Source organism: Calypte anna, chromosome 6, assembly GCF_003957555.1.
Source record: "Calypte anna isolate BGI_N300 chromosome 6, bCalAnn1_v1.p, whole genome shotgun sequence".
Lineage (NCBI taxonomy): Eukaryota > Metazoa > Chordata > Aves > Apodiformes > Trochilidae > Calypte > Calypte anna.
In genome coordinates, this window is record NC_044252.1 from 18,930,045 (window position 1) to 18,946,612 (window position 16,568).

Genomic DNA, 16,568 nt, shown 5'->3' on the forward strand with positions numbered 1-16,568 from the left:
CTCTGAATTCAGAATTTTTTTCAGATCATTGCTAGTTCTAATGTTTCACAATAACATTGTGAAACAGAACTCAAAATCTTTGGTTACTGATGCATGTAATTTCTCAAATACATTACATCACCATGACACACCCAAACACGAACCTCCCACATCCAGAAAATGTCAATATCCTAAAGCTGCAGCACATCTCTTGCTCAAAAGAGACCACTATCTTAAGTCAGACCCAGACCACTACAGTAAATCAAATCTATTCTATCTTCAAAGGTTGTCTGTGGAATTGAAAATCAGGCTCAAGATCTTTGACTTTTCTTTAAGGTCTCACTTATTTGAGCTCAGAATACAACAAGAGAAGCATACAGCACACAGAATAGGCACCCCAGAGATCCCCAAACTAGTGCAAAGTGTGCTGGTAGAGTACATGTGTGCAGTCAGAGCTCAGGCTCTTCAAGAAGATACAGATATATTAGGATTTCAGTGAGCCTGAGCTATTTACTGCTCATGACAGTAAATAACAACAATAATTACCAAGAAGAATATATACACCTTTCTCAAGTCCTGAACCAAGTCAGCCCTTGAGCAGGAGTTCTTGGTAATGAGAAAACCTATACGAAACAACAATGGTCTAGGCATTAACTTTGGATGCAGATAGGAATGTTTCTTAAATAAATAAATAAAAATGGAAGTGTTCTGCAATAATAATCTTTCCAGTTTTGCATGCAGTTTTACTTTACTAAACAAACACAGCTAGTCACTATGGCACAAAATGATTGCAAAGGAAGATCTTTGAAAACATTAAAATCTTCTTTATCTGATAACTACATATATGAGTACAGAAACTACAGGATACTAAACACTATTAGGAATTGAGCAATAAACCCTATACTAAAAGGAGACAGTTAAAAAAATTAAATCTTCATTACCTTTAAGCCTCGTTCTTCCAGCTGATCCTCCAAAGATATTTAAAAGACCACTTCTTGCACCTAATGATGTAGTTGCTTCGAGTAAAGCACCAGTTATATAGTTAGAGAGTGTAGTCCTCTGTGAAGTGGCTCGATATTGACAGCAAGCACCTGTTCTACATGGTTTTACACAAAAACCATCACCTTTGCACATACAGTCTGTATCAAGTGTTGGGACCTTTCTCAGAAGATGAGAAAAATATTCAAAAATATCTTCTGTTCCTTCTTCTCTCACTGTATTGAAGATCTGTGAAGAACACAAAAGCATGAGCTGTTAGTTCAATTGCTTAAGATAATAAACTGAGCATCAAAACATTCCAAACTAGCACAACTTCTTGCAAAGTTCAACAGACTGCAAAAGGGCACTGTGTTCAAACACTGCATTAAACAAGAAATATCTATGAATCCAAAACTGATTTGTGAGGATTTTAAGTTGGGTTCCTGAACAGGCTATTAAATACAATGGCATTCTGGCTTTCAATCTATGGCTAAAAGCATTCTCATGAAAATCAGTTTTAAGGATCAGCATTAAACGAACAGACAAACAAAAAGCCACATCAATACATCTAGCCAACATTTAAAATAAAACAGACACACAAAATTATTTATAAGATTGTTAAGTCTATTGTACTTTCTGTAAAATCTTACAGATATCGGTAGCAGAAAGACATCTACTCAGGGTTTACTTTTTCTTGCTGAGCAGAGTGGGCTTTTGCAAACAGAAATTGTTTTAATGACTGTGAGCAGTCTTTCAAAATGTTCTGTTGTCAAGTTCATTGCATTAGTTCCAGCCTAAGCACACAGGTCCTCTATCTAATATTGGTTTAGCATTCTATTTCCAATATTTGTGCTAACTCAGTAATGAACTGCAGTCTGTAGCTTAGCAACTAAGTGATGTTTGCTTATTTAAGAGTCTAATGATCAAAGTAAGAATCTGGGATAAATCTTTTCATTTAGTGTACAAGGAGAGACTAGATTTGCTGCATTCTTGTATGCTGACTTACTGATTACCATAAATAATTTGTTTCAATTGCCTGTGCTTCCAGTTACAAAGTGTAAACTACCAAACCAAAAATTCATCAGGGGAAAGGTCATTATAAGTTACCAGTACAGGTGATGAGACAATTTTCATGGGACTGCTCCCCATCTGTCCTTAGATGTACACAAGAAATAAACTGATGGATTCACAACTGTTTGGGTTGTTTTTTTGTTTGGTTTTTTTTTTTTTTTTTTGTGATTAATGCCTCATATCTTGTTGCCATCCTTCCCCACAAATAAACAAAATAGAGCTGTAACATGGCAGAATCACATGCAATGCTGTGATGCAAGCCCATATGTGACAGTAAACTGTGGCACAGCCCCTGCACAGCACATCAGAGGCACGGGCACCCTCACCTCAGGACACGTACCAGGCCACCTGTGTGAACCTGAAGGGAAATGGCTCCTGTCACAGGGAGCTCTACACATGCCCATTTCTGCCCCAAGAGCTGCATTTACCCTGCCATGTAAGTGAGGAGGGTTCAAATGTCCCGTTCCCACGGGGCATCTGACTGTCCACAAACAGAAGCTGGGAATGATGATGTAATTCTTTTATCTGGGTAAAGAAACTGAGAATAGCAGAAGCTTTGAGTGAACTACTGAATTAGTTTTAATTTTTGTATTAACAATTTCTTAGGGAAAACATTAAAAAATTGTTAAAAATATACCAACTTATTAACTAGTAAGGTAATAACGTTATTTGGAAAAAAACACTGACATATTAGCAATGTTAATTTTTTTTAAATCTTGCACATGTTGACTGTGACTTTAGTAAATCAGTTCCATAAGAAATATGGCTGCTGTGATTCATTGCACAGTGAAATGCTGTTGTATCAATCTTTATCTTTTTTTTTCTTGTCCTGCAAAATTTAGTTATTCTGAGACTTCTAGAAATATTACAGCTTTACTTGAGGCTCTGTCTTTGTCTCTTTGATATTTAACAGCTTTATGGACTCTTGGACTGTCAGTAAAAACACTGCTCATCTCCACCTTTATTCAGAAAGAAAATGCACAGTTAGAGTGTGCTTCTTTTCATCAGGTGTTTGCAAGTACCAGTGGGTTGTGCTTCCAACGCACCTTTCCAAAAGGTGTTCCCTGAAATAGTCAACCTTATGCACAGATTATGTGTGTGTCACACACAGCAGACATAATCAGTCTTTTTAGCTTGTTTAAAAAATATTTAGTTAATGAAAATAATTTAATTTCTCAAAACTGCAGGTACCTTCCAAAATATTTTTAAGATTGGGTTCTGCAACTTAAGAAGGCATATTCTGTTGCATACACGACTAAAATGTCTTCCAGCTGCCAAAGCAAATAAACCACTTGTTGACAGAAATAGGCGACAGTGTTTTGCTGGAGAGACTATACACAGAATAACGGTGTTCATCTCTTTTGTATAAAGTAGACTTGAGGGCACTAGCTGTCTCCAAAGACTCTGCACTTCATGTAATATTTTCAAATACTGTTTGCTTTGATGTATTAAAGCTCTAAATGTATTCTTTCTGCTGCACACAGATGAGGTTATGAAAAAACACAGACTTACAATGTGTATTCTTATCAGCCACTCAAACTGAAACAATCAGAGTAGGAATATATCACGCAGGTAACTAAAAGGGAAAATCACCTTTCAGTGACATCACATCAGACAACTGAGGAAACAAGATCTTGCCTGGGAGACAAAAAAGTTGATGACAAGCCAGGGCTTACAGTTCGTCCTTGCAGATGTAGTTGAACTGATTGATATCACTGCCAAAGAATTGCTATAATTCATACAAAATGCATGTTAAAAAAAATAGTAAAACAGAGCACAAACCCGACAGCTACCCATCAAAAGAACTATGATTCACAAGGCCATTTTACTACTGACTCCCTTTTGCACTCCATGCCTTACAGAGTTCCAGATTTAGAGTTTACCACATAAATGTAGCAGAAATCATAGCCAGCCTTAGCATTATTATTATAGTTTATGACAGATATTCCCCCAAAATGAAGTGGGAGTTCACCAGTGCTGGAAATACAAACTGGAAATAGCAGTCCATAAAAATAATTGTTCTGGCTTCTTACTTAAACCTATACGTACGTGTTTCCTAATCTGTTGTTTCCCTTTTCGTATTTCTTCTGCCTCAGGTATTTAGCTTAAAATCTGGGACGTTATAATTGCACCAAGCATCTAGCAGCTGCTTGGTTCATACAAAACCCAAAAACTGGAATTAAGAACAGACCAAAGATTCTCAGTATTTGGCAGCAGGCTTAATTTCTCTCACTTGACAATAATAATGAAGAATATTGGAGCTCATTTTAAAGAATAACAACAAAGAGATATACTTATTGGTACTATGCTATAACAATAGTAGAAAGTAGGCTCTAATGGGACTTTAAAAATTCATAGCATTGTTTCTGACCAGTCTCTCTCCAAACTCATGGATATATAGATATATAGATCTGCTCAGCTGGTACTATGCTTTCCAGTCTGATTTTCTGGCTGGTTACCTATAGAGAATTTCTGTCACGGAGGGCTGCCAACAGCCCATGAACATCCTTTCTGCAACACAAAGCCTTCATCTGTTGCATGTTCTCAAAGCAACTTTAAATGACTGTAAACCAGAATGGGATATTAACAAGTAATAACTCTCAGGACATTAAGTCTTGAAGGTCACTTAAACATCTCCTTTGAAAACACAAAGGTTTTAGAGAACATATGAGTTTAAACAGAATTAAAAACATCACAGAAAATGCCGCTCTTTCCAAATACATTCTGTTCTGAGAAAAAAATCATTAAAATGAGTAAATCTGATGATGATTTTTTCTTTTGACACTGCAAGTTTTCCAGAAGAAATCCCTCATGAATATCAAACAAATGAAGCTAACAGTGCTCATTTGGAGGTCCATGACCAAAGACCACTCCAACCACTTTTACCTGCATTTATTCAACAACACAGCAATTCAAATATTTATAGCATGGATTAGAACAGCATCTGCTATGCAAAAAGCACTTTGGCCAGAAAGAAAGGAACATATAAAATCAACTTGGGGGGCGGGAGGGCTGAATGAAGAAACACAACTACAAGGAGAATTTGCTCTGAATAAAAGAATAAGGCATTGATGCAGTCAGTCAATACTTCAGTTTCACGTCTTCCGAAATGGCACTCCAGCATTGTGCTTCTGAGCATTATTCAATAAAATTTAAAGAAGAGGTGATGCTGATAGTCTATAATATTCTGAAGAATCCTGGGTTTTCTCAGATTTATCTCATTCAGGTTATGACCATACCCACAGAGATTAGTTCACGATATTTCAAAATCAGCACTGAAGTACAAATGCAGAATACATTAAGAAATGTTTTTTTGTAAAGATAATGCCTACCTAGAGCCAGCACTTGTCATGTTTTTTCTAATGAAGTTGCACAGTTGGGATTTTTTAAAAAGAAAATGAAAGTGTACTCTCCCATTACTCCTTACTATTATCACTTTTTGAAAAAAATGTGTTATTTAAAAGTTGAAATAAAAATAATTCCAAATTAAATTTCTATTACTACATTACTTTTCCCAACACTGAAAAATTATTCATCTAATTGTTAATTGATGAAAAATTGTTCATCTAAGCAATCTCAAAATATCATGCAAAATTATCCAAGAGCGATGCCATAGCCCAAGGCATATTTCTTTAGCTAAAAATGCAAAAGTCTTTTTGGACATAATAATTTTTAACATTTATCCCTTGATCTAGTTCATTATGAGAGAACCAATCACTCAATTATTCTCCAAACAATGCTAAGTTGCTAACCACCTTATTTTTAAATACGTTGGAACAAACAGCTGTCAATTGGGATCTGCAGAATGCTGAAAATCAGGAAATCTCTGAAAAAAGGTCTGCCACTGATCTGGGATTAAAGTCAGATCATGTGAATACATACAAATTTCTAAATCAATACCGAATAATTAGTGACCTTGTTCTGAAACTAGTTCACATTTAAAAAAATATGCACTACTGCACACAGTCATTTCTTTACTTTCCATTTCCAGTTATCAGTAACCATGACAGGTACAGAGCCCTGAAGGGCAGTGCCAGGGAAGCACTGCAGCATTCTGACCTCCACAAGCTCCCAACAAATTCCTCATTTCTCAGCACTGTGCTGGCCAGGAGGCCCGTTGCTGGGAAGGCTTCCTTGGTGGTACAAGCTCACTGCTTACAGCACCACAGAATCTCATTACAGGGCTTCCTTCATCAGCTTCCTCTCTGTGCTCTCTGGAAGATCAGGCATCTCTGCAGAGAAATTCACTAAAAAATCTGATTAAGGAGACTGCAAGGAATCAAATTCTGTACTGATTTATGTCTTCTATGTCAAGAGAAAAAGCCTCTTTTCATAAAGGAAAACTTTAAAAGTTACGGTAAAAATGGTTTTACCATACTTTCTATTGCTACTACTGAAGTGACCAACTAAAACTTTGAAAAATAATTAATTTCTAAATTAAGAAAATGTAGATGAAAGGCATGTCCAAAAGAAAAAATATTTCACATTTAACAGCAGCAAACATTTGTATGCAACTTCAGTATGATTCAAACTTCCCCTGCAAAAAGTCAAATCTTTGGTAAAATTGCAAATATAAACAAATGCCCTTTTTTTTTTTTCCCCCAACAAATTGATACATTTACAATAATTTTTTGATAACTTTATTTTATCTATCTGTTTCATGACAGTTAATCTGTTTTAGGACAGAACCTTCCTGATTTTATGCATTAACTATGGATTCCAAGGGTTACACCTACAAAATTACATTTAAAAAAAATAAAGAAAATAACAGCACCAGAGACTGGAGCTGACCAAGTACTCAGTTCAAATGTGTATCAATACAAATTTCCTGCAGTCAGAAAGATCAAACATTGATTACCCCTACATCACTTTCATAGAAGAAAAAGAACATGGTGCCACAAGTTTGCTGTTAATGCTTTTCTGATTTTCAGGAAATGGGAAACCTAATTCATGGAGATTCTAAAGCATTAATTTGCTGTAAAAATTTTTTATTACATCACTGATGAGAACTGAAATACATTAAATACTAAATGCATTTTATGTTACGTTTAGAATAGTGTATATACCTGTCCTTTCTTCTACCATGTATTTAAGATTCTAAAGACATGGTAGAGCTCCCTATCTCAAACAGTTATGCAGAGTTATTCAAAGCTGAATATCTGAAAGAGGTGATGTTGCAAACAGAAGAAAGGGCTGCTTAGTCAGGGCTGTTTTGCCATGTTAGCAACCAAGTAAGTGAGGCCTTTAGAAATCCTTTAGAGAAACTGAAGTAATCTGAGCTTTAAATATATTTCAGCCTGGAGTACATAAGACTTTTTGTACAAACAAATATATTTGGACTGTTGGACATTTGGACGTGTGGGCTGTTAGAATATTATCTTCCTGGTGGCACACACCAAGGGCAGCTGATCAAATTCTTTGATATGTCTTACAAAGCTCTCATATTTTACAGGGCAAGTAGGGCATGGGATAAAATTTGTGGTCAATTAAATTCGATTCCTAACTCACTATTCATGATGAAGAGAATGATGAAAAACAGTTGTCCACATGCTTTAGTAAATTGTACTGCCATTCAAATTTGCATGAAATCACTACCTATCCCAAGTTTCCCTGATTCCGTGTTTCTCAAGACACTGTATTGCACAGTTCCTCTCTAAGCACACAATGGAAACAGCTCTCTGGAAGTAACTGCAGTTTTGCAGCTTCCCACAAATCCTCTCCCAGCATCACATGACCCATCTTTTTTGGCTAACAGGCACCATTCGTAAAGTATCAGGAGCCATCCCAGATTAAAATAAAAATAAAATAAAGGAAAATAAAACAAAAATGTATTTATCGTGATGCCCATCTTCATAGCCAACAATTTGTCTGGCTCTGCAAGCCAACAACTGCCCTGCAAAACTGAATTGACAGCAGTTCAGCAATGACACCTACCACTTAGCCTGCACACAGCCTTACCCATAGGAGAAATAGAATCACAGAATCATAGAATCATAGAATTGGCTGGGTTGGAAGGGACCTCAGAGATCATCGAGTCCAACCCTTTTACCACCGTTGTGGTTGCTAGACCATGACACTGAGTGCCACATCCAGTCTCTTTTTAAATAGCTCCAGGGATGGAGAATCCACTACTTCCCTGGGCAGCGCATTCCAATGCTTGATCACTCTCTCTGTAAAGAAATTCTTTCTAATATCTAACCTAAATTTCCCCTGGCACAACTTAAGACCGTGCCCTCTTGTCTTGTTGAAAGTCATCTGGCAAAAGAGCCCAACCCCCACCTGGCTACAACCTCCTTTCAGGGAGTTGTAGAGAGCGATGAGGTCTCCCCTGAGCCTCCTCTTCTCCAGGCTGAACAGCCCCAGCTCCCTCATCCTCTCCTCATAGGGTCTGTGCTCGAGTCCCTTCACCAGCCTGGTTGCCCTCCTTTGGACCTGCTCCAGGACCTCGATATCCTTCCTGAACTGATAGAACTGTCATTACCTGAAGGTGATAGAAAGTGATGGTTCCAGTTTACTGGAACACAGCCATTTGGAGCAGGTTTGCGTTTGTGTTCAAGAAATGGCAGTAAAGGACTCTTTAGACACAGCTTGACATGCTCACCATCCACTACAGTATGTGAGGATGACAAACAGCCTCAGGAGATCTGCAATGCAGGTAATCTCAGAGCTGCAGTAGCAACTCAGGAGCAAAAAAAGTTGGACCTATAGACATAGGTTTGCAGTATATTTACAGAAATATATGTAATTGTGCAAACACTGTTCAGAACATCAGGGGTTAACAGTGTTTTCTGCATCTCAATTTGATTGTATCTTGCTCTATGTATTTTCACATGGTACTTAAACAGAATAACTTGACTGCTGAGATGCTAATTTTTGTAATGGAAAAATTCCTTAAAATATCCCTAGACTGCAGAAAAGCTTCGTTTGAAAAAATGCCTAGGAAATAAGAGAACACAGTGCCATGGTACAACCTGACATGTATCACAAAACATACAAGGAATGCTGATGTCTTGGCAATGCAACGGAGAAAACTTTGCTCAAGATACATACACACAGTAATCAATACCACTACAATTTTACCCAGATTTTGACAAATCCACTATTTACTATAGTGTGGTTCAGGCATGTTCATGGTGGTGTGGTTCACAACTATTTTTTGTCTTTTGTCTAGGACACTGTAAAGAAGCAAATCAGCAACCACTTTCAGAAGGCAAGAAATGGAAAGGTTTATTTACTGCTGCAGCAGAGCAGTGTGGAAGCACCAAAAAGGGGGAAGATTTCTGAGGAGATGCTGGGGTAGACACAACTTAAGTGTCACTGCATTGAGGGTGCTTTGAATACAGACAACAGAAGCAAAAGGTAACAGAAAAAAAAAAAAAGGAACTCTATTTCCTTTAGCATAAGGTAAGGCATTTTTTTCTGCATTCTGTACATTATTTCAATGCATTTAAGAAGATAAAAAAAGGGAATGAAAACACCCTATGTTATGCCCAGAATCTGCAAGGCAGGGCCCATGCCAAGATCCAATCTAGCACAGACACTACCACTTTCTCCTTACAACAGGAATGAATTTACTGAATCAAAAGGAAGTTGCCCTCCTGGGGGCAGGGTGTGTATGACTGGCAGATGGGGTGTGTGCAGCAGAGCCTGTCCAGTCCCCTTACACATCTAAAGGAAACAGCACATCACAGGGGAAGAACAGTACTCTTCAGGCACCTCTTCATCAAAGGAGTCAACACTTGTTCTAGTATATTCACCATAAACTCTAATTCACATGGCTTTTCTAATAAAGTCTGTGGTTACAGGCAGTGTGGGAGGTCCAGATACAAATAATCTTCAGGTTCTAAGAACTCAGACAATACACTGCAGTGACCTATCCCCTTTGGCCACCCTTCCACCAAGCGTCTTCTCAGTATACTTCTTGGAATGTTTGTTTTCAGATGTTTTCCAAACGTTCACAACCTCTTCAAAAATTAGGAATATCTTTCCAGTGCTGCAGAGTACAAGACAGAGTACCATGCTACAGAGCAATGATCCTCACATATTCAACTGCAATTTTTGCCATGTATCAAATTTTACACAGTAAGATGTAACCAGGCAACAAGGCACAGAGCAGCAGAGGACACACAAGAAAACAGATGAGTCCAGCCTGGTAACATGGGGAGCAGAAGCAGTGGCAGCTGGAAGGTTGCCAAAAGAGTGAACAAACACAGATGTGCCCAAATATTAATATCAATTAACCAAGGTTCTGTGAACTTTCCACAGCTTCAATTGTAATTACAGAATATGCATTACCTCGCCAGCCAATATTTTTTATGAACTGCATCCTGTCGAGGATGAGATAATTTCAAGGAGCAGAAACAGAATTTAATGAGCATCATCATGCAGAGGCAACCTGTGTAACTCAGCATTCCTCAGAAAATGTATCAGCGATCCCCATGCAGTTCTGGTACATGACCCATGTCTTTTCATTTGTTTTATAAGAAAATGATGATACAGTTTAAAAAAAAATTGGATTTCAGAGTCATATTTACTTACGACCAGAAATGGAATGTTTTGTTTCTGATATAACATTGTTGATATTACTTACTAATTTTAAATTTCTGTAAGGTAACAGTACTAATTATTTTAAAAGCCATTACCAGTGGGAAGATGGACTTCACAGATTTGGAAGACATAAAAGGTGGTGCCATATAAATGAGCCACAGACTTACCACAGTGTGTCCACACCCAGTAACTCCTACTTTTAAAGAATTATCAGTCCCAGTGGAGAAGGAATAGTAAAACAGTGCTCATTACTTCTCATGGCAGGTAATACACTTTAGATCAAGATAACTACTAAGAAGAATCATCTTCAGACTTAAAAAGGAGGCTGACAAAAGACAACAACTGGCATTTGAAAAACTGTTCTTGAAAATTCAGTTTGATTAAGGAGAAAATGAAAGGATGACACCAAACACAACATAGGAGCTCCTCACATAACTTTTCAGCAACATTTTCAACAAGCCTCCAAGGTGAGGCTTGATGAGGCTCTGAGTTGACCAGATCAACCTTTGAGTCCCTGCTTACTACAGGGGAGTTGGATGAGATGATCTTTAGCAGTCCCTTCCAACCCAAATTATTCTATGATTCTATAACATGAAACAATGTCCATGCCAGTGAGACTTCTGTTTCTTTCCCAGAAAAGGCCAAAAACATCACTTTCTGGCCATCTGGGTCAGCTATTTTTATTTCTGTTGGCACAGAAGTGTATGTGAAAAATATTTGTTTTAATAGTTACTAATTGATTAGTAAGCTCTCTTGCTAATATCTTCAGTTCAACTCATACTTTTATTTTTTTCTACTACTTCTCAACGTAGTATTCTGAACTAAATTTCTGTTAACTCTTCTACTCTTGTCAATTTCTTGTGCAGCCAGTAATCTTTTTTTTTTTTTTTTTTTTTTTTTTTAATGGGTGCTTATTTACTTGCTCCAAACTTCTATCAACAAATTCACTTTAAAACAATTTGATGTCTTGGTAACTAAATTTAATATACTCTATACAAACATCTGTGTTATTTCAACTTTATTCTAAAAGGAACTATCTATTCTAAACATAACTAATAAGCTAATGCACACTGTTATTTATTGAAAAGATGATAGTTTTACTAGTCTGATGTGGGCCTCATATTTGAACATCTGATCATCACATATACTTTTTGTTCTAAAATTGTATTACTTTTAAAATATATATTTAATAATGACTTTTGATACCTTTCACTGACAAAACCCCAAAGATTTTCCATTAATATAAAACTTGTCAGTTGTGCTACAAGAAGTATTTCAAACAGAAGACTAGCAATTTGGCTTTTCAGTAGAGAAGTTTTATTGTAACTAAGTACATTACTTAGAATAAACAGTAATTTGGCTTGAAAACTCCATGTCAGAGAGCAGACTGACCTCATCCACAGTCAAACCACTTAAATGTTAGAATATTAAATATGCCATGATCAAATAATTTCAAGTCAATAGAGGCTCATTTTCATTGTAAATTCCACTGGTTTTTGTATGCCTTTGGAACTTCAAACTGCAGTGGGATGCTTCTAATAAAATGAATCCATGAGCTTTCCAAACGCAAGCAAGAAATATTGAGAAATACTAACAGAAGCCATTTCAAGGTCTATATAATAAATACTTAAAGTCTAACTTTCTTCAAAGGTAGACATTTATTTTGATTAAGTCATTAAAGGTTTCAAACAGGCATCACTGTTCATTTTTTTCATTTCTGAAAAACTGACTATGTGACAGGCATACTCAAGACATGTGAATGTTGAATATTCAATGCAGAACCCAAGTGCTCACTTCCAATGTCTTTTTTTTCCCCCAACAATTATTCTATATGAATAATTAGAGAAGCTAGATTTTCTCTAACAAACAAACAAAAAATCCCAAACACATCAGATACAGGCAGAAGTCTGTATGGTTTTGTATCTTGCTAACAACCATAATCTTCTCATTTGAGGAAACAGAACATTTGAGTTCCACAGAACTCATACATTTAAAAATAACTGCATCCCCACACATCTGAACTAATTACTTTAAAATACTCGGAAAGATGACCTTAGCTGGATATTTCTGAACTGCAAAATTACAGTAAATTAGAGGGTTAACCTACAATATGGGGGGGGGAAACCAATAAAAAGATCTTTCAACATGCCATCTTCAGAAAATAAAAAAAAAAACAACAAAACAGAACAAAACACCTAAAAACTACAGCTGTTGAAGACATCAAATCTCATCAGCCCTTAGATGTTCAGTTTGTCACCCTCTTTCTACAATCTGATCTATCTGCTGAACTTTGCTATAACTACTTCAAAACTCTGCCTTTTACAATTCTCTTAAAGCACTATTTCATTATGCACACTTACATAACTGATTCAGAAAGGATACAGTCTACTCTGTCTCTGTGCCTCCATATTTGATATTAAAAGTCAAATGACCCTAATCAATTGGAAGAGAAAAAGCAGTGATTAATTAAGTTTTCACATAGAGAAATGTTACATCCCTGCTAAATAAACTAAAGGAAATATTTAGAATTGCTTATGAAGGTCTCACGCTTACAGTAAACCTGTCAAAAGCTCAAGGACAAAGTACGTGTCATAAAAACGTCTTCATATTTACACAATCACTATTATTTGTAGCATACTCCTATTGAGACCTTATTGTACTGTATATTGGGGATTTAAATCAAAAGCAGATCTTTCTGAATCTATCAGAAACAGTCTACAGTTTGGATCTACAGTCAGAAACATAAGTACTTCAGAAACTTGAAAAGCAACAGAACTTTGCTGTATCTTGAAGTATTTTCATTTATAACCAATTGTAATTGGTATTGTTGTAAAGATCAGTGGGCATATTATTAATGTATTTCATTTTATTAGCCATAAAATTTATGCATCCTACCCATGACATATAGCTAATAAAAGAGCAACTTGAAGCATTTTCCTTAGTACAGGAAATCTATTTCCCATTTGCTAATTTCGTAGATGCTGAAACCATGCCTATTTGTTTGCTTGTACTTAAACTGTTGGTGTCATGGGGCCATATGAATAATTTAAGATTATTTTAGATAGTACTTAGAAGCCAGGAAATTCTCAAGAGTTTTCATGACTGAATTGTTTAATAGACTTCTAGGTCAGGATACAGAACATGATTTCATGAAACAAAATAAGTTTGTGCTACATAGAGGCATTTTCTACCTTAAGGGTTTGTGGTTTTTATTACCTAGAAATAGGTAATCAACTTTTTTAATGACGCATATAATATTAGCATATAATAACATGCCTCAAAAAAAAAACCCAAAAAACCCCCAAAACACCCAAAAAAACAAACAAAAAAAACCCCCCAGCATGGTAAATCCAGCATGGCATGACTCATACCAAGTGATTTACTGCTCAGGATGCTCTATCTATAGCATGTATGTATGTATCTGAAGTTTAGGCCAGTGTAAAATAAGAGAGCTTGTACAGGTAATACACAATGCAGTGACCCTAAGGAAATCATATCCCCTTTTCCTTGTGTCCAGCTGGTGTGTTTAAATGCTACCTTAAAAAAAACAGCTGTCCTGCAGAATACACTATATTCAAATTTCACATCATATTATTACTTGATGGCATCATTTTGAGGATGGATATTCAATACACACGAATGGCCATACACCTGTATACTAGAATAAAACTATTTACTGAAGTAATTCTTACTCGAGTTTTTGAGTTTCATGCAAATCTAAAAAGAGGAAATTACATTGCTTCTATGATTACATTAAAACTGGTGAGTTCACTGCCTCCAAATGAAGTTTTGTAAACCAATTTCAAGATCTCAACACAGTAAAATGACCCAGCAAGTGTACTTCTAGTTCAGTTCTATTTGCCTGAAATGCACAAAATAGATAATGTAATGTTCTGATATTTTCAATAGTTCTAATTCCTTCATCACACTGTAAAGATGTTTTTAAAGTAAATCTACTTCTTTTAAGAGAGAATGAGAATGACAAAGAGTGACCAAACAGGGAGTGGGAATGAGAGAGCCTTACTCAGTATTTAAATTGCACTTTTTAATTGTTAATGAAGAACATGTAATTCTGCAGAACCAAAGTACATATTCTCCTTTCTTTTTCCCACTGGAGTGGAATGTCACTTAAGGCTTGATCTTCAGAATTTAAGGCATCTGGCTTAAGACCAGAACAAAAATATTTTAAATTAACTTTCCTCTGGGGACTGTTACAGACCCAGGGACTACAGTTTAGTCATCCATGAGATTTATTTTGCTTTAGCATTAGCTTCAACTAAATTTTGTATATACAACAGCTGTATATACACCAAAATTCATAGCCACTCTGCTCAGTGCAACCATTTTTATAAATTGCAATTATATGACACTGAATTACATGCATAGGTGACCTATATATATGCTTAACCACTCAAAATAAAGGATAAATCTTACTCTCTTTCAGCTTTTTCAAAAGTGTTATCTGAGTGAGAAATAATGCCCTTCAGTAGCTTTGGGAGAACTGAATAAATGTTTGTTTAAATTAAGTGCACCAAGTTTTCACAAACCTATTAAAATATTCACATATTTAAGGGAAGATAATTTGAAATGGAGGTTTGTTACCTCCCCATCAAAAATGCTTGCTTGCCCTCTTGTTTTAATTAATTATCATAGAAGAAACCCTACAAGCAATCTATGTTTCCATGAAACTCCAGCAGTAGGATAACATTTCACTGAAGTCTCAAATAGTCCTAATTTGATAAGTACAGTGTTAAAAATCTTTAGAGGGCATTTTTGTTGCAGTAGCATAATTCTGAGAATAAGAAGGAGCCCTTTTTTGTTCAGATAGTGCTACGATAAAAACTTCAGGTGGCATAATGAATAAAAAAACAGAAAAAGAGGACTTTGTTGAGGTTATATAGATCTAATTGATCTTTACTCTAGTACAGAAAAAACAAGCAGAGAGAATTTCCAGACCCGTATTTTCTCAGTACCATATCAAGGACAATCTGTTCCCACAGAAGGTAAAGTTTTCATCTGCTTTTAATAAGAGGTTTCACCAAAACTCACAATCTACATAAAATATACAAACCTATTATCACAGCAGCATAGAAAATGGTAACGCTGTGGTGAAAAAAAGTAATTCCCAGATGAGAAATGTACTTGTAAATCCTTTTAGAAACTGAGTCTTTATATTCTAAAAGTTACTTTTACAAACTGTACCAGTACATTCTTCTGAAATTAAACCTGCTTATGAAGATTGCTCTACCAAAGATCACATGAAAACAGAAAATTAAGCAATAAAGGAAGTTTAGTTGCTTATCAAAATTTAAGAAGGAAAGTTTGGGCACTATTTTAATATTATTAAAATAACATACAAAAATGACACTTCTTCAGTCACAGCCTCTCCCAAAATTAGTAGAGAATTTAGAAGGAGTAAGGATAGAAACAAATACTATTCCATAAAATAAGATGGTTTTGGTAACGAAAATAAGACACTGTCACAGAGGTACAGAACATCTGTTCATTAGGTATAACCATCACAACTTACTCTTATTGATCATCACAGTTTAGGTACAAAAAAAGACATTATTACATTATTTTTACAAGTAGGTTCTTGGATTCATAGTACTTTACTGTAAACATAGTACTTTACTGGAAAACTAGTCCAGTACAGTCAAATTCTGCAATTTTCAATATATATAATATGTATTTTTTTATTTATTTTTTTTACTATTTAGAAGTACAATATATGTTTGAGAAAAGAAACCAATTCTCTTACTATCACCACTACTGTGTAGTGAGCTGCCTGTAATTTAGTTCACATGCATATTATAGGAGAGGAAGGCAAACCATTATTTTTAGTGTTATGAAACCATACATAATAATTAAACATTATCCTGACTGTATTTCTACTAAACATTTTTCTTTTTATTACACTAGCTAAAGTCATAGGTACAGAATTTGCTTTTATTTATATTCTTAATTAATATTAAGAAAAAAATCCAGATTTA

General features: G+C 35.7%; 1 protein-coding gene across 1 annotated transcript in view; it reads right to left on the reverse strand.

Annotated features, from left to right (window-relative positions):
• Nucleotides 1-16,568, reverse strand: part of PLCE1 (phospholipase C epsilon 1) — a 124,844-nt gene that overhangs the window by 83,384 nt on the left and 24,892 nt on the right. Inside the window, 1 exon segment of the mRNA XM_030452952.1 lies at nt 921-1,206. Coding sequence (XP_030308812.1) covers nt 921-1,206 — 286 coding nt within the window.